Below are 19,860 nucleotides of genomic sequence, written 5' to 3' on the forward strand. Positions count from 1 at the left end.
TTTTCCCCTCCAGCTGTCCTTCTGAGTCGAAAACTCCATGGAGCAAATATTCTCTATAAATATTCTTCTCAAAAAATACCCGGCACGTATGGTGCTTACTTGGGAATCAGACAGCCACGATCACCTTAAATCTGGACAAACAACATCTGTCCCTTCATCCATTTGGCAGAGCACTCAGTCCTTACACCACAACATGTCAGAATTGGATAATTCATGTTTGAAACAGCACATTGAAAAAACCCTGAACCCATTTGTGTCTGGGTGGTCTTAAAAGTACAGACAGAGTAGAGAGTTTCAATATAAAAGATAAAGATCACGCTTTTTCAATGAATAGATCTAGGTCTGATTGTTTTTGTCTTTTTGGGATCAAACTGATCTCGATGAAATCATGTTTCACAATCAAGTACGACATGATTGTGCATTTGTGCAGTGTGTTTCTAATTCACACATTCTGTTTCTGCATTTCTTTGTTGTTTTGAATCTCTTTTACAAGGCAGATATAACGGATGTTGTTTTTCATTACATCGTATTCAGTTGAGATTTCAGTTAGGTATTAACTGAAATCTCGTCAATAACAATACTGCATGAGACACATCATGGCCTTATGAATGACGTCTAAAACCTAACCGACGATATTTACTGGGAAGTTTAGGTTATGGTCTTACATTACATGACTGCGAGCTCAGAAAGGCCAAAATAAAGTTACAAAAGCTTATAAGATTGGTGATAATACTTATATCCACTTTGATTCACACTCAAGAAACAAACACATATACAATTACAATATGTATTGATCTTCTCCCTTGCAATTACTTTGTATTTGTGTATTGTCTAAATAAATACATAAATAAATGTAAACTTTCAATAAATAAAATATATTAAACGAAAATATGAATAAAAAACACTGACTGATATATATATCTGTAAAAAAAATCCCACAAAGAAAAAGTACATTCTGTTAAAAGGTGCTACCTTAACAATAAGGCTGTGAAAAAGGAAACATAATAAAAACAAAATACAAAAGGGAATACATACATCAGAACACATTTTCAGTGTCTACTGCCTCTAGAGTGGCATATATCCTTAGAAACAGACAACTATATCTGTCTTATTTTTTGCAAAGGAATTGTAAATAATCATACGTAGCTGGTAAAGCCAGCTTTAAATGGGCTAATATTTATGTTTAGTTTGTTTCTGTACCGTACCTAAGTTCACTCGACATCAGGACAGACCCATGGAGATTGAGAGAGGAAACAGAGGGCGAGAGAGAAAGAGAGAGCAAGGGAGGGAGAGATAGAGGAGAGAGAGGGAACAAGGGAGAGAGACAAAGTGGAGAGAGAGGAAACCACAGGGGGCAAGAGACAGGGAGGGAGACATACAAGGTTTAGGTCAGGCTTATAGACAGGTAAGGAGGAAAGCACTTGTGGGCAGTGGAGAAGGAATGTATTGTGAATGAGGAGTCTGTGGTACCAGTAAAGGCAGATTGGTGAAGGGAGGAGAATTCCCAGCAGTTGTAAAAATCCTACAAAATAAAACGTTGATAATCCTCTGGTTGAGGAGGAGTATAAGGTCCGTTATGAAGAGTGGATCTGGACATCCAGCAGCTTTGCCTCCAATCTGCAGAAAAACTATTAAATCTATAATTATCACTCAACATATGTCAGTTAAATAGCATTGTGCATATTCTTTTTGCAGAGGCAAATGTGTCATTTACAATCTGCTCAATACCCCCTTGATGCATGTATACAAATGTGTGCATGCTGCCATCTAGTGGTCAACTCAACACATCTCTCAAAGGGCTTATGGGAATCCCAACTGAACTGTTAGCATTCAAAGTGGTTGAGAAAGTATCGTCCCCAATAGGTCGGTTACTTTGTGTCCCACAGATGTGGCCTTTTGCACCAAAAGGTCCTGCTCTTGTGCTCTTGAGGGGCTGAATATGGATGCGCGGGTCCGAGCCTGGCTTAGCTGGGCACAAACATAAATGGCCACCTACTGAGGCCTTTCCCAAGGCCCCTTCGGGACAGATTGAATCCTGAATGTCTTTGAAACGTAATTAATTATTCTGGATTCTCTGACCGAGGGGGGATTCATCTTAACAAAAGGGCCAATTGAAGGAAAGTGGGCTGACGGCAATTAAATCAATCTGATTAATCCTTTCTGAAGGAGGACAATGAAGAATCACCGCAGAGCTCTCCTCCACTGCCGCCATGACGTTTAAAAACAGGAATGTAAAGAGGGGCAACTCTTATTCAATTTGTCCATGAATCAAGCATTCAAGTCATGTCGGCGCTGTTGCATTAAATCATCAAAAAGAAGGAGGCTAGTGTAAGTGTGGGAACCTGGATTGCAGTGAGTGGTTATTGATCTCCATTCATGTTAAAGTGTCCAGACTTCCTGTCTCAACACTCTCTGTCTCTGCCATACTCTCGTCCAAGCGCCCGGTTCCCATGCTTTCTAAAGCAGGATACAGTACCCACTAACCTGTGGTGAGGCCACGTCTTACACTGCTCTGAAACCCAGTAGAGGCTTGAAACTATTTATGAATGGCCCCCCCACCCTTGACCTTAGTCCACCTTGGCCCCGCCCACCCTTGACCTTAGTCCACCTTGGCCCCGCCCACCCTTGACCTTAGTCCACCTTGGCTCCGCCAACCCAGGACCTTAATCCACCCTGGCCCCGCCCACCCAGGACCTTAGTCCACCCAGGCCCCGCCCACCAAGGACCTTAATCCACCCTGGCCCCGCCCACCCAGGACCTTAGTCCACCTTGGCCCCGCCCACCCAGGACCTTAGTCCACCTTGGCCCCGCCCACCCAGGACCTTAGTCCACCTTGGCTCCACCCAACCAGGACCTTAGTCCACCTCAGCCCCGCCCACCCAGGACCTTACGCCACCTTGGCTCCACCCAGCCATGTATTTACTCCACCTTTGCTCCATCCAACCAGGTCATTATTCGACTTTAGCTCCACCCACCATAGAACTTCATTCCAATTTAGCTTTTAACCGAGCCTTGGTCCACCTTGGCTCCACCCCCCTGTCTGTCCACCTTGGCTCCACCCCCCTGTCCGTCCACCTTGGCTCCACCCCCCTGTCTGTCCACCTTGGCTCCACCCCCCTGTCCGTCCACCTTGGCTCCACCCCCCTGTCTGTCCACCTTGGCTCCACCCCCCTGTCCGTCCACCTTGGCTCCACCCCCCTGTCCGTCCACCTTGGCTCCACCCACCTGTGTGTCTACTTGCTGCGGTGCTGTTGGGGGTGAGGGTAGGGCTGCTGAGACTGCGCTCGGTGCTGACTGGGGTGGTGGTGACGGGGGCTGGAGACCCCTCGACTAACACTACTGCCGCCGCTAGCGCCGCTGCCACGGATGGAGGGGGAGGAAGAGGAGGAGGAGGAGGAGGAAGGCTGTGGTTGGTGGTGATGGCCGGCACGGATAGGTTTGGCTGTGGAGGAGAGGAGAGGGAAACACATTACGGAGGCTGTAATGAGGCAACTTAACACACAAGGCCGGGAGTGCATGGCCATTCACTTTTAGAAAATATAATTTATTTATGACATTTAATCTACTATTGACTTCTACTGGTTTAATAAAATACCTTTTGTAATTTTTTGATAAACATTAAATTATAATTAAGTATAAGTACATAATACTTTGACAACAATCAAGGTTATGGTCGTAGGACCGGGCCTTTTTGAGATAGCTGGCTCTATGAACCAAGTTGCCATGACGACAATGCTGACCCCCCCCCCCCCCACCTCCCCTACTCCCCCGTTGTCCCACCTATCTGGGAGTGCCCTCTCCTGGCCACGTTCTTGGAGCGCAGCGCCTCCTTGATGCGGTCCACCTCCTGCTGGTAGCGCTTGCGGTCCTTCATGGCGCCCTCCTTGGCGGCCCTCAGGACCCCCTCCAGGGCCTTCACCCGCTCCGCCGTGGCCCGCAGACGCTTCTCCAGCTTGGGCAGCTCGCAGCGCAGATCTGCGTTATCCCGGACCAGCTGGAGCACCGAGACCGAGTTGGAAGGAGGGGTTGTTGGTGGTGGTGGTGGTGGTGGTGGTGGTGGTGGTGGTGGTGGTGGTGGTGGTGGTGATGATGATTTGCATGTTGAAGTGGAAGTAGGTGTGTGCAGTATAAGAGTGGATGTGATATGTAGTGGAAACATGCGTAACATCATTTGTGTATAGTTAGTTTGTCTATATCTAAGTTTTGTGCTTATTTGTGCATGTTTATGTGTGTGTGTATGTGTCTTTGTCTGTCTCTCTGTATGTGTATGTGTGTGTATTCATGTGCATGTGCAAAGATTTGTGCGTGTGTGTTTGCACGCACGTTCTTGTGCGCGCGTGTTTGTGTGTGTGTGTGTGTGTGTGGGTGTGTGGGTGTGTGTGTGTGTGTGTCTGTGTGAGAGATCTGGTCCATCTTATCCTACCTGTTTGTGGACCTTAGTGAGCTGTTCCAGATTGTTCTCCAAGAAGACAATCCTCTGTTTCTGAGCCAGACTTCCTCCCGCCTCATCACTGTCATTCTCTGCACTCTGATTGGACAGGAACGAGGAAGCACAATAGATGAAACAGATGGGAATGCGGTTATACAACGCCTCAATCAAAACCAGATAATTAGATGGTCGGTAAACACATGAACCTGTTCTTTGTAACTTCTTCCCTGCAGCCATCAGATAGGTTCAAAGTAAGATTTGTTGATGTGGATTGAGTCTTCTCTGGATGCATTTAATTAATTAGGCATTTGAACTAATCTTGTTTATTAAAGTGATGGCTGTGTTGAGTTAATTTGCAGGAAATGTCTGAAATGCCTTCCTCTCTCTACTTCTCACTTGGTATGTGTTCCAAGATACTCAGGACACTTAATATGGATTAACTAGTCAAATTCAATACGTGCTTTCTCCAGATTGACACAAAGGCCTCGTTGTGAACTTGAAGGGTATACTAGAAATAATATAACGCCACTTAAGCTTGGATTCATAAATTTGACATTGAGACTAAGCATCTGCATGGTGCTCAATAAGACATACTGCACAACCACCAGCAACAGTTTTCGGTTTTCTGGGGACATCCACAACAGAGGTGGTTTGACTATGGGAATATGGAATGCTTTCATACTTCTGTGTGTGTGTGTGTGTGTGTGTGTGTGTGTGTGTGTGTGTGTGTGTGTGTGTGTGTGTGTGTGTGTGTGTGTGTGTGTGTGTGTGTGTGTGTGTGTGTGTGTGTGTGTGTGTGTGCGCCTACTGTGTAGGCGTACAAACAAGAAAGAAGAAATATGTAATATATTTGCATTATTGCAACACTGCAGTCTTGACATATGTTTGTTAAGCATGTCTGTTACCTGTTATCATGTTATAAGGGGTCAAGCCTGCACAGTGGGTTAGGGTTAGGTTGTAGGTTTACAGTACAGTCCAGTCGATACTTACATTCCTCACTCGAAGGCCCATGTCATCAATGAATAGCTGGCGGAGATTGAGAAGTGTCTGCAGCTCTTTGGTCTAACAAGGTGTTTGGTCAAAACATGTTGGAGTTATTAGCAGTTCTCCAAGCAAATATGAATAAACAGGCTTTGGCATAGCAAAAACATTTAAGCTCTCTTTTATTACCAATTTTAGCTCTATTCTACAGGCAGTAAATAATATTAATTTATACTCGTGCCATTTTATAATTTTTGCAGGGTTTCATGTGAGCAATTTCAGATATCCAAGCTCTTCGTCCAAAGCGTGGTGCATAGATTGATCAATAACATTAACATTAACACGTCATGTCATAACATACCACTGTCTCCTCCAGACCCTTCAGGTCATCTTTCGCTTGCTCTCTCTTCTCATTGGTGAACCTGAGCGGGAAAAGGTGCACAAGTGCAGTGTTACCGCGGTCACATCAGAGCGGCCTGAACGGTCACAGGGATGTTGAGTCGAGCCTGCGATGAGACGCTTACATGAGCTTCTGGAGCCTCCTCTCCTTCTCCTGTTCCTCTGCCTTCAGCTTGTCGTAGTCGGCGTGCATCTTCTCCTGCTCCAGCTGCAGGCCCTGGTTCAGACTGGGGGACAGGGGAACACCCATCAAACATCCCTTCAGACAGCGTCTCATAAGAGTTTAATTCATCAAGTCAATTCAAGTCCTTCGAGTCATCAAAATACATGTAAATAACAGGTTTATACAGAATAATCTCACGCACCTGCTAAAGTGTGTTGTCTTGTTTTTTCATTTCTGTATTCATGAATAGGTTCTGATCGTATATACAGTAGCCCAACCAATCTCATGTATGCGACTCGTGCCTATATTACAGAACTCTTTCCTGTGCATGTTGTATGTTACTGAAGAGAGCGTTATGTGGCACTGATTCAGAAAGTCCACCTCCATCACCGGGTAAAGATAACCACACATCTATTTGGTAGGGTTAATGGACGTTTCTCCCCGCAGCTCTCATCTAAAGAACAGTGAAACCGCGAGTGCTGCGTTCACTCACTCCCGGAGCTCGTCCAGACTCCTCTTGTTGTGCTCTATCTCGTCACGGAGCCGGGAGAGCTGCTTCTGGTGGACCTCTCTGTGGTTCTCCATCTGCTCCTCCAGGGTTCTCTGTGGGAGCCATGGGAGTGATGTGAACGAGCCCTGAGGTTCTGGGAACGCAGAGGTAGAAGTGATTGTCGAAGAAGATCAAGGAAATTAAAAGAATGAATACCTTGATCTCCACGGCGTCTTGTAGTATGGCCATGTGCTCCTTCTCCTTGTCAATCACGTCCACCTCTTGTACTTTCCCTGAGGACAAAAAGACGATCCCTTCACTCAGTATGTTCTCAAGTCATTTTGACCAAAAAAATATATATATACAGACTTTGCCTTTACCGATGAGCATTGCTTTATACTGCTCATTATTTCTCCTGATATAACATTTCTGAGGCTGTTTCCTGAGTGGTTTTGTTACCTTTTGCCTTTTTTTACAAAGCATCTTCCATTTGGAACGAGCTCCTCGATCCTGGAAGTTGTGTGCTTTTGTTTCACTGAGAGAATGTATTAATCTCATCTCCCTTCCAACAGAATTCTCCTGCATTGACTGTAATTGATAATGTTTTTATATCCAAATGGATGCTGATACATATTTTGTTTTACTTTACTTTATTGTATTATTTACTTTATTTATTTATTTTTAGCCGATCTATTAACCTTCACTGTACCCTCGGCACCATTGCAAAGGATGTTTTTTTCCCTCAATGTGTTTTCCGAGGATAAATAAACAAAACGTATTTGGTAGTTTGGTGCCTAAGGCCAACCTTGAGCCTTAAGTTTGGCCAGTTCCTCCATCAGCCCATCCTGGCTCTCCTCCAGCTGCCTCTTCTTCTGCTCCACGTTCTGCATGTAGTCCGTCAGGGACTTGATCTTTGCCTGGTGCTGTTGGAGGGCAGAACCATAAGCCCAGAACCTTCGTCTCACTTGTTACTGAATATTAAATCACAGTTAGTCTCAAGGGGCTCACAGGACACATTGAACGACCCCCTGACCTCACCCTACGCCTTCTAAAGGGCAAGGAAATACTCTGAATCGGAAGAAAGAAACCAGGGAACGATAGCATAAACAAGTAAGTAAGAAGTTATGAGGAATGAGTTCAAGATGAATCCGATATGTGAGCAGTGTCTGTTTATCTGGGACACTAAAGGAGTGATATTCCTGCCCCCTTGCTAGGTGCAATGGGGAAGTGGTGGCTACTCGTGAGTACGCTGGTAACTACCCGTCACCTAACTGTCAACTAACATCCAGAAGGCTCCTTCGCCTCCACCTTTAGTGTCTCCGCGCTGGTTACCTGGGAGATGAGCAGCTGGCAGGAGGCCAGCTCCTTGTCGTTGGCCTGCGCCTTGCGGGAGGTGTCCGACAGGGTGCTCTCCAGCTGCTTGCTGCGCTTCACCAGGGACTTCACCTCAGACTTCATCTTGCTGACATACAGGCGGGCCATAGTGAACTCCTCCTCCAGGACGCCGCTCGACTCGGTCATCTGAGCGCAGAGAGACCAAGGGAAGAGGTGAGCAGAGGCTCTGAGATATAAGGAGGTCCACCAGGGGGCGATACTGACATGCCCAGTGCAACCTAAAGTGACTAAATCACAGCCCTGGCACATGGTTGATATGGTGATTTAGCATCCTAGTCATGCCTCTCCACAAGAGTGTGCAAACCGCCCATCCTAAGCAACATTATGGCGAGAAGGCGACTAAATATATGTCATGGCCGTGAATGGACTGCAAATAGGAGTTCTGCTTAAAATACCCTAAGGGCAGGAGATATATGGGGCACCTATGTGCACCTCAAGAAGGGTGCATCACGGCGCATCATGGTGATATCAAAGTCATACATTTCCCTTGATGACTTTGATATCACTGCAGGTTTAAATAAGGGTCACTCCCAGCTTTGATACAACTGTATGTTTACATAAGGGTGTCCAACAACTTTGATACAACTGTTGATTTATATAAGGGTCCCTTCCAGCTTTGTTACAACATTATGTATATATAAGGGACCCTCCCAGCTTTGATACCACTTTAAGTATATATAGGGGCCCTCCAAGCTTTGAAACAACTGTATGTATGCATAGGGGCCCTCCAAGCTTTGATACCACTGTATGTCAATGTAAGGCTTACAGCTTTGATACCACTGTATGTCAATGTAAGGCTTACAGCTTTGAGGTCGCTGGTGCCCAGGACGCTGCCTATGTCGCTGAGGTCTCTGAGCAGCAGGTTGAGGATCTCAGCAGATCTCTTTTTGTGGTGACTGCTCATCTCCTGCAGTGTGGTCAGATCCCTCTGCACGCCCTGCAGGTCGTTCTGAAACACACACACACACACACACAGTTGGCAACGTCATCAAAACACAGCACGTTTCCCATGTAATATGTGTCACAGACTCACAGATTATATTTATTGCAGTACATTTATTGGCCACATGGGGGGGCTGCAAGGACAAAACAGACAAACAATTGGGTCTATAGAGCTGCCTCTCTTTTAGGATGTGAAATGATGTACAGAGGAACGTTCCACTTCAAGCCATTTTCATTTGATGCACTGACATTAGATGTCCTTTCTGTGATGGGACACACGTCCCATCGGCGAGGGGGCTCACCGTCTTCTGGCTGAGCTCCTCGTTGAGCTGCACCGCGTTGCGGTTCATGTTCTCCACCGACTGGCTCTTGTGGTCGTAGTTGACCGCCAGCTCCTCCAGGGCCTGCAGCACCTCTTTCACCTCCTCCTTGGCCGAGTCGTTCTCCCTCTGCAGGCGCGACAGCTCCTCCTGCAGGCGCTCGTAGTCACGGCGCGAGGAGGCCAGCATCTGGACATAGAGAAGGATGGAAGGAGGGATGGATGGATGTGTGGATGGTTGTGGAGGGATGGATTAATGTGTAGATAGATGGTTGGATGGATGTGTGGAAAGGTGGATGATTGGATAATGGAATTATGATGTTGGTCAGAAAACTGAATTAATTGATGCCAGCAAAGGAAATGGATGCGTGGTTGGCTAAAATATCCATCGGAATCCCCATCGATCCGACGGCTCTCCAGGGATGTCCTGACATTATAAAGGAGCACTTATCTACAAAAGACTAAATTATACAGCGACTGTTGTCTCTTCTGACAGGTAAACCATTTTCAAAAGCAACCTGCTCTTTAGAGGCACTTGAAATACTGCCGCAGTGTTGCTATGGAGATGGCCGGAGACGGCCGCCGCACCCACGCAAACACTTTCTAGAAAATTGCTTTCAAGCCATTATTGTGATGCAGGGCCGTGGGTAGGTGGGGGAAGTACGATAGCGTTATAATAGAGAAAAATGAACTCAACGCGTTCAAATTAGTACGTTGCCTGCCACAAGATGGTGCTAGAATACAAAGGTATTTAATCTAGTTTACATGATGTTCAACGTGCTATTTGGGCGTTTAGCCCGTCGCTGATGGAACAGTACTGCTACAGTATATAGATAAAATCACGCTTCCGTAAAAGGGGATCCGTGTAATTTGACCGAGCAAGGTGGCGTTGAACACTGTAGGCCAGCATGATTCGAGTGGAGGAGAGGATACGATTTATGAGCAGGCCTTACCTCATCTTGATCGATCATCTGCTCTGAGAGCTTCTCAGACATCTGACTGTGTTGGTTGATCTCATCATCCTGAATACAGACAAGACACAGTGAGTCAGCATTATCACGGCCTGCTACGGGATGCCCGCATGCTTATTTACAGTGCAAATAATGATTTTAGAAGACCACTGCTAACTAGGGCCCCGATAGATGACGTAAATGTAACCTATACACGAGTTTACAATTATTCTTACTGGTTCATTATTAATTTATTGACTCATTTGCCTCTGGACATATCAATTGGAAGGCCTTGAATATTGTCGATTATCTTAATCTTTGACTACCTCCTTGTTTTCATTTATGAAATACCAAGTTCAAGAGAGCCCACCAATATTGTCATATTGTATTGCATCTAATACGATATCATTTGAATTACATAGCTGGCAAACAAGCATTTCAACTCATTTCCTTTACCCCTGAAGACTTTATATGTGTGTATATTTTGTATAGATACACCTTTAGTATATTTTGTACACCGCGTTGCCTCTGGCTGGGGTTTGGACGCCTGTAAGCGACGCTTTGCCCGTCCTCACTCAGCGATGTCGGTGTTTCTGTGTGTGAGCCCACCTTGTCGTCCAGCTGCTGGTAGAGCTCCGTGATGAGGTTCTCATACTGGGTCTTCTCCTCGTCCGCCAGGGGGGCGGTGGGAGGGGCCAGCGTCTCAATAGTGGGTGTGGCCTCGCTGCCAGCGCCACGCTTGCTCTCCTTGTTGCTCAGCTGCTCCTCCACCGGAACGGCCTCACCTGAGAGAGAGAGAGAGAGAGAGAGAGAGAGAGAGAGAGAGAGAGAGAGAGAGAGAGAGAGAGAGAGAGAGAGAGAAAGAGAGAGAGAGAGAGGGGGGGGAGAGAGAGAGAGAGAGAGAAGAGAGAGAGAGAGAGAGAGAGAGAGAGAGAGAGAGAGAGAGAGAGAGAGAGAGAGAGAGAGAGAGAGAGAGAGAGAGAGAGAGAGAGAGAGAGAGGAGAGAGAGAGAGAGGAGAGAGAGGGAGAGAGAGAGAGAGAAAGAGAGAGACAGAGACAGAGACAGAGAGAGAGAGAGAGATACATAGAGGGAAATTATATTAACAACAATAAATCAGTCAGATTTTGAAGATACATAGATAGAGAAAGAGAGAGAGCAAATGAGAGAGAGAGAGATAGAGAGAGAAAGAACGATACATAGAGAGATAAATAATACTAACAACAATCAAAAATGTGTGTGGTCTGTACAGTAAGTGAATGTATCTATCAGGATCTGTAGAGTCAACAGAGACTCTAGGAAGCAGCTACAAGGCATATCCAGCCATCCTGCTGAGATGGTAACCATAGCGATAGACATTCTGCCAGCCTCCTCTTTGCTGAGTGAGACATTCTGCTGTGACAAAGTCCCACTCATTTGCTCCCATTTTTTACGCCATTTTGTCTCTTGTTGCCTATCATATTCAATATTGTGACATTATTTTATCTGAAAATACAGCCATATCCCCAAAAAGGTGAAATATTCATCAAACCCACAACACAACACTAACTCGATTGTTACATTGAACAACTGCCTGTAAATGTCTGTTCCTCTTATTATGTCTGTTTTCTGTTTCTTATGCCGCTTTTCCACCGCACATGTAGCTCGACTCGACACGACTCGACACGACACGACTCGACACGGTAGCAGCACGGGTGCTTTTCCACCGCAAATAGTACCTCCTGGACGTGGGCGGGGTCGGCTGCGCGAAAGGGCCGTGACGTATTTGTGTACGCGACGCAAACAACACATACGCAACCCACACATGGACAGAACCCACATAACAACAATGGAGGACATCGATCGCATTACTATTATTAGCTGGCATGTTGAAGAAGTTGGAGAAGTGGAATATGTTGGCTGCGGCGCTGCTATGGATGTTACCAGCATGGTTGCCATGTCGCTCTCGTGACTTCGTCACACTCTCTGGCCAATCAGTCGCCGGCCGTCTGCCGACGTCACCTTTTAGCATCGGCTCAGCTCGCTTGGAACCTAGAACGAGTAGGTACTAGAAAAAGCAGCCACTTCAGGTACCAGATACCATGGTACCGCGGTGGAAACGCAAAAAATGCGAGCTGAGTCGAGTCGTGTCGAGCTGGTACCATGCAGTGGAAAAGCGGCATTAGAATGTCCCTTTATTGAGCACAACAAGATAAGATAAAAACAAATAATGATGCACCAGGCATGGGTGCAGCTCAGAAGACTGTACCGCTCTAACATGCTTATTAGGATTCTGCCCAGACACAACCCCACTAGGAACCCAAGTCACGTCCCATCAAAACATGCTTCTAGGCTCTCTGTCTTGTTGCTGTAAGCCTAAGCTGTCTTTGTTTGTCTCTCTCTCTCTCTCTCTCTCTCTCTCTCTCTCTCTCTCTCTCTCTCTCTCTCTCTCTCTCTCTCTCTCTCTCTGTCTGAATTTACTCATACAGAGTTGGCTTCTGATGTATTGTGTATGATTAATTCATGAATTAATTAAAAATTGAAAAACAAACTGGCACACTAACCCTGTCGCTAACCTGTTCACCCCCTCTCTCAGCCCCTCCCTCACTCATTCCTTTTGCGCTTGCTCCCTCTCTTCGATCGCCTCCCGTTCGTCTCCTGTTTCCCCTTTCGCCGCCACACACTACTGCCCGTCATGCTGACCTCCCTCCTCCCTCCGCCGTACCTTTCCTCCAGCGCTTCAGCTCATTCTCCAGCTTCTGGATCATGATCTTCAGACTCCGGGTCTTGTCCTTCTCCTTCTCGTACTTCTTCTTCCACTCCTCGGCGGTGAGCTCCAGGTTCACCGACACCGTGTTCTTGATGGTCTTTGCCCTGAGAGAGAGGAGTTCCTGAGGGGTCAGGGTTCAGCGGCAGCACTTCCTTCAGCTCAGGTGGGCCGTGGGATGGCTGAAGGGCGGGGGGCTGGGTCAATGTGTTTTACAGGGAGAGGGGACAGCGGTGTCTGCCCTGCATTGTGTGACACGCGTTGTTATCCCGAAAGCACACACGAGTGTGAATATAGCGCAATGGATTCTTTTTGAGTGGCTTCAGGCTGGACTGAAGTCTATTTTGGAAAATGTGAAAACCTTTTTTTGTCCTGAACCTTCTGCGAATTTCAAAGTGTCTACAAAGTTATAAATAATAATAGGGCTCATATAGGTCATTGTCATTATTTTTGCTATTATCTCAACAGGTTTAATTTGTATTATAAACATAATTATCAGGGTCTTACAAGGAATAAAAAAGACAAAAAATGTAATTAAAATAAAAGCTAACCCTAACCATATTATATCAAAATAAAGTACATTGGCACACGAATAGGCTGGTTATCGTATCCATGGATATTTTTCCGTACAACCAAGCCTCAAACAGAACACCAGCAGACTGACGACTGTCCCTCTGCTGACACCGGCTTGTGAAGGTCACGGCGGGGTCAGCCGGTTATTATGGCCTCTTAATGTCTGTCTGCTCTGCCCAATCTACCAGGGGATGGCTCACATTGCCCGCAACACACTTATAAATCACAGCAGAACCCTTCCATCTTACACACATCATTAAATGGACCTGCCACTGCACACACAATATGGAAAGACTGCCTCACAAAGCCGTGTGTGACTGACTGATAATACAGTAAAATATGTAATGGGAGCGATCTCGCTTTTTCATTTGCGCTGATGATTCACAGAATAGGAAGATTAATAGAAAGCAATTTAGAAATTGTTTCTCGAGCATGTACAAATATATTAGGATTGATTTAGGGGGGGGATGCAGGCGATACCTCCCCTCAATATTTTTAACATGTCCATTTGTTCTCCCAATAAAAACAGGAAAGAAGCAGAGGACTTTTACTTTGAAAAACATTTGACAAAGCCATTGTTCTTTTCTTCATAAATTGATTTAAAAAAAAGTGGTTCAGAGAGATTCCCCAGAATGCCAGAAATGAAGAGTTTGACACCCAAAATGTGGTGTGGTGAGGGGTTGACCTTTACTGCGTGAAATGCATGGATGTTGGGTCTAGGAGAGTGGTGGAGCGCCCACCTCTGTCCGAACATGAGGGTGGACTTGGTCTCGGCCTCGTTGTAGACGGACGGCGAGCAGCAGATGACGATGGTGGTGCGACAGTTCCCGCCCAGAGAGTCCTGCAGGATGCGGGTCATCTTGCTGTCTCGGTACGGAACGTGGGTTTTCTGCAGAGCACAAATGGGACACATGAAAAACCCGGGTGAGCGAAGTTCTCTATGATTTCATAAGCTGCTCAAGTTTGTGTGTCTAAGACAACAAAGACACCAATTATTTTTCATGCATTATCAGCATGCATGTTTTCCCCCCTCTATACATGGTTATTGTTGGACAATGTACCAATCTAAACAATTTGAAATTGAAATTATTTGTAAATATATAAAAGGCGATACAGGATCAGTCTCAAAACAATGGATTCCTCCTAGGAAGGTCTGACTTCCTGTCTTCTTGCAGTCTATATTGAGCGTTGGTAAAATTATATCGCTATTATATACCGACCACTTCCTGAGCGAGAGCACAGTGATGGCTTCAGGCAAGTGATACCCCTCCCTTGGGCAAATAACCTCTTTCCTCACCAGAGTAAACAATGACAGACTGACAGACAGACAGACAGACAGACAGACAGACAGACAGACAGACAGACAGACAGACAGACAGACAGACAAACGGAGGGACAGACAGGGAGACAACTCACGGTTCCCTCGGCCAGAGCAGAGATGACGTTCCCCAGGGCCGACAGAGACTTATTGATATTCTTGGCTTCGTCCAGTACGGATCCCTCAGCGCCTGTCTTACTGACCTGGAAAACAGAGCCAGGGACACACGCCCAAAAGGTGTCAAACCCCGTGAGAGTACCTGCACATCAGGATTATTAATACCACGGTTGGTGTGGCGTGCTGTGGTAGAACTAGGTCAGAGGAAGTGACTGGAAGGTGGAAGTGACTGGAAGGTGCAAAATGACTGTGGCTATGCTACATTATGTAGAAGCAAAGCAACATGACCAATAAGACACATAGTGACTCTTCCCGTCCGTGATGCCATTGGTCTGCCAGTACTTTGCAGTGACTACACGCTGCGCACAACAATTAGTAGGCCTACATATGTTTGCATAGCCATAAGCATTGTATTATAGGCCTACCGGCTAGACTATCTTGTTTGAATGAGCCTTGTGTGCCTGGGCTGAAAAGGATTGAAGATTCATCTCTGGGTTATGTTATATATTTAATAAACGGATACATAAAGTGATAAATTACAAAACAGTGTCTTCTATTTCCTACCTTCACTATTCCGTAAACATGTATGTAGCAGCCTTTTGAATCGTTGGTAACTATCCTTGGACCTTGTTTTGGCCTGGTAGCTGTACTAGGATAGGCTCCAGTCTTGAGCTGAAGGCTAGCTGAGACTACAATCTGGGCCTGGTAGGCCAAACTGTAGCTGGGGGCTAGTAGATACGCCAGGCTATAGTCTGGGCTGGTAAGGAGGTTAGGGTTTAGTCTGAGCTTGATAGCTAGGTAAGATTCTAGTCTGGGGTGGTAGCTAGGCTAGGCCCTAGCCTGGAGCTGTTAGCTGTTGTAGACCTTAGTACAGGAGTGGTAGCTGTGCTAGGCTTTAGTGGGGGGCTAGTAGCTTGGCTAAGCTCTAGAAACAACTAAACTAATGTCTAGAAACATACTTGACATGTCAAATGCGAGACATGGATGGAAATACGATATGACTTGTTGATGCTGGGCTAGGTACCTTGATCACTTATTTAGCAGTACAACTCCTCCATCATCATATAAGGACATATGGGAGAGCACGTGGGAGGAGTACCTTCTCGCTTCCGGCCAGGTCCACCAGGTAGAGCTTCCCCGACAGCTTGGTCTCCGTCTCCACGTTCTCCTGCTTGATGTTGATCAGGAAGATGCTGTGACTGCGGGAGCTGTGTTCGTTCATGTCTGGCGACCAGTGACAAGATTAAACACTTAATACCTTTCATATTGTCGCCAGTGTCCCCCTGAAGTACTGATCTAGTAACAATCTGATATCGAGTACAGCATGTTTAGAAAAATGGCAGCCTGCTCACTTGTGACGGCCACATGGCGGTTTGCCTTGCCATCGTCGATGACGTCCATCACCTCCTCCGGGCTGGACACAAAACGCTCCGTACAGCCCTTTGAACAGACGGACAGACAGACAGACAGACAGACAGACAGACAGACAGACAGACAGACAGACAGACAGAGAGACAGAGAGACAGAAAGACAGAGAGAGAGAGAGAGAGAGAGAGAGAGAGAGAGAGAGAGAGAGAGAGAGAGAGAGAGGGAGAGAGAGAGAGAGAGGAGAGAGAGAGAGAGAGAGAGAGAGAGAGAGAGAGGTGTTATTTATCAATTCTTACACATTGTTGTATTTTAATTCTTTTGGTTTCTATGTGGTTTCTTTAAGGGTTTTTATGTATATGTATGTATATATATATATATATATATATATATATATATATATATATATATATATATATATATATATATATATGTATATGTATATTAATATTGAGAGAAATACAGATTACAGCCTCACCTTGACAAACGGAACTCTGTTCTTGTCTTCATGAACAGCCAGGTTGGTTTTTGACACTTGGGAAACAAACAAACAGCTGTAAGCTCATGGGTTTAGTCTAAACATGTTATATTATGGTACTAGCCAGCGTGCTAACCACTTACCATCAAGCAAATCTCTGATTTTATCCATGTAGATTTCAAAATAAGAGACCTGCATCCAGAAGAAATAAGTTCATTATTTATAAATATGAAGTTAAACAGGCACAATGGTAATGGACGGAGTAAGAAAAAGATAGGGTGTAATATTTTATTATTTGATAAAATGGTGAACTATGCTTGTTCATGCACTCAAACACTTCCTGGCACACACACACACACACACACACACACACACACACACACACACACACACACACACACACACACACACACACACACACACACACACACACACACACACACACACACACACACACACACATGGCAGTTGGATGAACTGTTCACCATATGGCACATGTCCTTCGCCATATTGGAAATGGCATCGTAGCAAAAAGCCTTAGTGTTTACTCCAGGCTTGTTTGGATTTTAATTTATTCAAGCGTTCAGTGAGGCCGATGAACAATAAACAGTGTGACGGTGTGAAAAGCTTTCAGGAAATCAACAAGGCCAACCCAAGCAGCACCCTGGGTAGGCTGTGTGTGTTTTACCTTGATGTGGAACTCCAGGTTCTCATCCATGGAGTAGATGTGGTCGAATATGTCCGTGGCGATTCGCGGGATGATGCCCATCCCGTGGTGGTCGTGGAGCTTACCCTGGGCGGAGATACAAGGGTAAAGTAATAATAATAATAATAATACATTTAATTTAGAGGCGCCTTTCAAGACACCCAAGGTCACCTTACAGAGCATATAGTCATCATTCAAAACTATGTAAAACAGACTAGGAATAAAAGGAAAACAGAGGTTAAACATGAAGAATAATAATAATTAATAACACTCAAAGACGCCTAAAGTGAAGGGGGGACCTCACTAACCACCACCAATATGTAGCACCCACTTGGGTGTACAAGTAATTCGACCACAGGCTAAAGTTTTGCCTCCTACACACACCTTTACCTACATGTGCAACAGATTTGTACTCTTATTTCACTAGTTTGTTTGTAAAGCACCATGAGATGTTTGCATTTGAAATGTGCAATGTAAATAATGTTTCCTTTTAGTATTTCCTTAAAAATATGTGGAACAAAAACAATGATGGACATTAGAACAATAATGAATAAATGAAATGAAAGGACACTTGTTGTTTCTAAACCGGTTTTACTTTGAAAATAGTGGCTAAATCTTTACGACATGGCACAAGGATATTTTTCCTGTTATGTCCATATATAGGTAAACAAGTATTTTATTTAATATCACTTCTGAAAATTGTGTATAGTTTGGTGGTGTGTGTGGGGACATTATTAACTCAGCTATCTGCTATCCAATTCCAAGCTCCAGGCCCAGGGGAGCTTCCTCCTGGCAGATGAATGCAATAAAAGATTATTGACTCTGTAATAATAATGAGCTGAGCACAGGGAGAAATGGTTTGGGACTATCTTAGCCGCTTAGGGGTCTAGGTGTGGTGGTTATAATTTAGAAATCGGGCTGCGGTTCTGACTGCAAATGTTTTCTGAATCGCCTTTTTATAAATAATCTCGAGGGACAACTAGCATGGTCGCCTGTTTCCCTGGAAACGGGAGGGTGCAAAATTATAAATAAAAAAATGCCCCCCAGTTTTGCGTCTTGGAGGCATTTTTCCTGGTAGTGGAAACAATTAAACGAGGATGGTCTGTGAAAATAATATATGTGATTTATCTTTGAAAAATATCTGAAGAAAGAAGATAAATCACTGGGGTTGAAAGGGGAGAGTAAGAGATAATGTCTCGGGATAAGACCTTTTAAAGGTTCACTGCTTATCAAAAGACAAGCAGTTCGCATTTCTAACTGCTTGTAGAAATATAATAATTTATCACTTCCTTGTACTCACTTTCTTGCAAGTGAGAAAGACAGAGACAGATATATACATATATATGTATAGATATTTCATACTCTCTGCACATCATGATTTTGCCTAAAATGTACTCAGTGGACTGACAATTACTAACTGACACAGACCAACCAAAGCGCTGAAGCTTGAAAACTAGCATACCCTTGCAATCCTCTGTATCTTGTGTATTAATCCCCTCACTGAAAAGCTGTACATAGTTAATGAACAGATAGATTAAGATGGGAGGGTGCAGATTCCTTCATGAACCAAATGAACCAAACAAATACAAACTCAGAGAGGTGAATGTTTGAGGACAGAGCCTCGGACTGACCTCCATGGTGTGCGTCTTCCCGGATGACGTCTGCCCGTAGGCAAATATGGTTCCGTTGTACCCTCCCAGGACATCTGTAACACAGCAGCAGCAGCACAAGGCCTCAATTAGCACAAACCAGACAAGGATTTCAACACTAGGTCACATGCATCCCATTGAACAACCAGCAATCCTTAATGTGAAGGATGTCCAGGGTGAAGGAGAGTATCACAGCAAGAAACAAGGAAAAGACTAAAAAATGTTGATCCTGTTCGTCCAGCCGTCTCTAAAGTGTCTATTATGTTATTATTATAGAATCAATGAGAGTATCATTCTGATAATGTTAAAGTCTGTGTTGGAGTTTATTGGTAGGGCAAAAACTGAAAAGCGATAAGGCTTTGATGGAATATATGCAACAAAAAAATAAAACCTTTGACAATCTGCTTGGCACAGGTGTCGTACACCTGCTCCTGGACTGTGTTGGGGGGCAGGACTCGGTCAAACACATAGGGCTTGCCCTGCAGGAAGAGGAGCAAAACACGAATCATTCAATTAAACAAATAGAACAAAAAAGACGCAGTGTCATGCAATTCCACTGGCTCGAGAATGGTTATATTCTAAGCATATTCAGGCACTGAGAAAATGACTTCATGTTTACAATATCTATAAACGTGTACAAATTATAATTAAATATATATACAATATAAAGCAATAATAGTGCATGAGCTGTGAGATGTACAACATGAAATGTACAGTGCAGGCAACTGTCAACCATGGAGTCAGGATTTAGATTCTTAGCCCAACTGAGACGTTTGTATCACATTATTTAACTCAGCTGCTTAAAAGCATATGGGTGGAGAGAAAACTAAAGCAAAAAAAAA

General features: G+C 44.9%; 1 protein-coding gene across 1 annotated transcript in view; it reads right to left on the reverse strand.

The window, feature by feature from the left end:
- Positions 1-176: 176 nt before the first annotated feature.
- Positions 177-19,860, reverse strand: part of kif5c (kinesin family member 5C) — a 26,529-nt gene continuing 6,845 nt past the window's right edge. The window contains exons 2-26 of the mRNA XM_060040709.1: positions 19,410-19,497; positions 19,001-19,074; positions 17,352-17,456; positions 16,807-16,855; positions 16,664-16,719; positions 16,173-16,260; positions 15,920-16,044; positions 14,802-14,906; positions 14,126-14,274; positions 12,771-12,919; positions 10,678-10,853; positions 10,072-10,140; positions 9,102-9,308; positions 8,660-8,806; positions 7,795-7,983; positions 7,268-7,385; positions 6,679-6,755; positions 6,466-6,575; positions 5,935-6,036; positions 5,772-5,832; positions 5,420-5,491; positions 4,424-4,528; positions 3,781-3,994; positions 3,226-3,442; positions 177-1,617 (exon numbers count right to left, since the gene is read on the reverse strand). Coding sequence (XP_059896692.1) covers positions 3,234-3,442; positions 3,781-3,994; positions 4,424-4,528; positions 5,420-5,491; positions 5,772-5,832; positions 5,935-6,036; positions 6,466-6,575; positions 6,679-6,755; positions 7,268-7,385; positions 7,795-7,983; positions 8,660-8,806; positions 9,102-9,308; positions 10,072-10,140; positions 10,678-10,853; positions 12,771-12,919; positions 14,126-14,274; positions 14,802-14,906; positions 15,920-16,044; positions 16,173-16,260; positions 16,664-16,719; positions 16,807-16,855; positions 17,352-17,456; positions 19,001-19,074; positions 19,410-19,497 — 2,844 coding nt within the window. The 3' untranslated portion in view covers positions 177-1,617; positions 3,226-3,233. The remainder of the gene's footprint in view (positions 1,618-3,225; positions 3,443-3,780; positions 3,995-4,423; positions 4,529-5,419; positions 5,492-5,771; positions 5,833-5,934; positions 6,037-6,465; positions 6,576-6,678; positions 6,756-7,267; positions 7,386-7,794; positions 7,984-8,659; positions 8,807-9,101; positions 9,309-10,071; positions 10,141-10,677; positions 10,854-12,770; positions 12,920-14,125; positions 14,275-14,801; positions 14,907-15,919; positions 16,045-16,172; positions 16,261-16,663; positions 16,720-16,806; positions 16,856-17,351; positions 17,457-19,000; positions 19,075-19,409; positions 19,498-19,860) is intronic.

This window comes from Gadus macrocephalus, chromosome 20 (genome assembly GCF_031168955.1).
Source record: "Gadus macrocephalus chromosome 20, ASM3116895v1".
NCBI classification, from domain to species: Eukaryota; Metazoa; Chordata; class Actinopteri; order Gadiformes; family Gadidae; genus Gadus; species Gadus macrocephalus.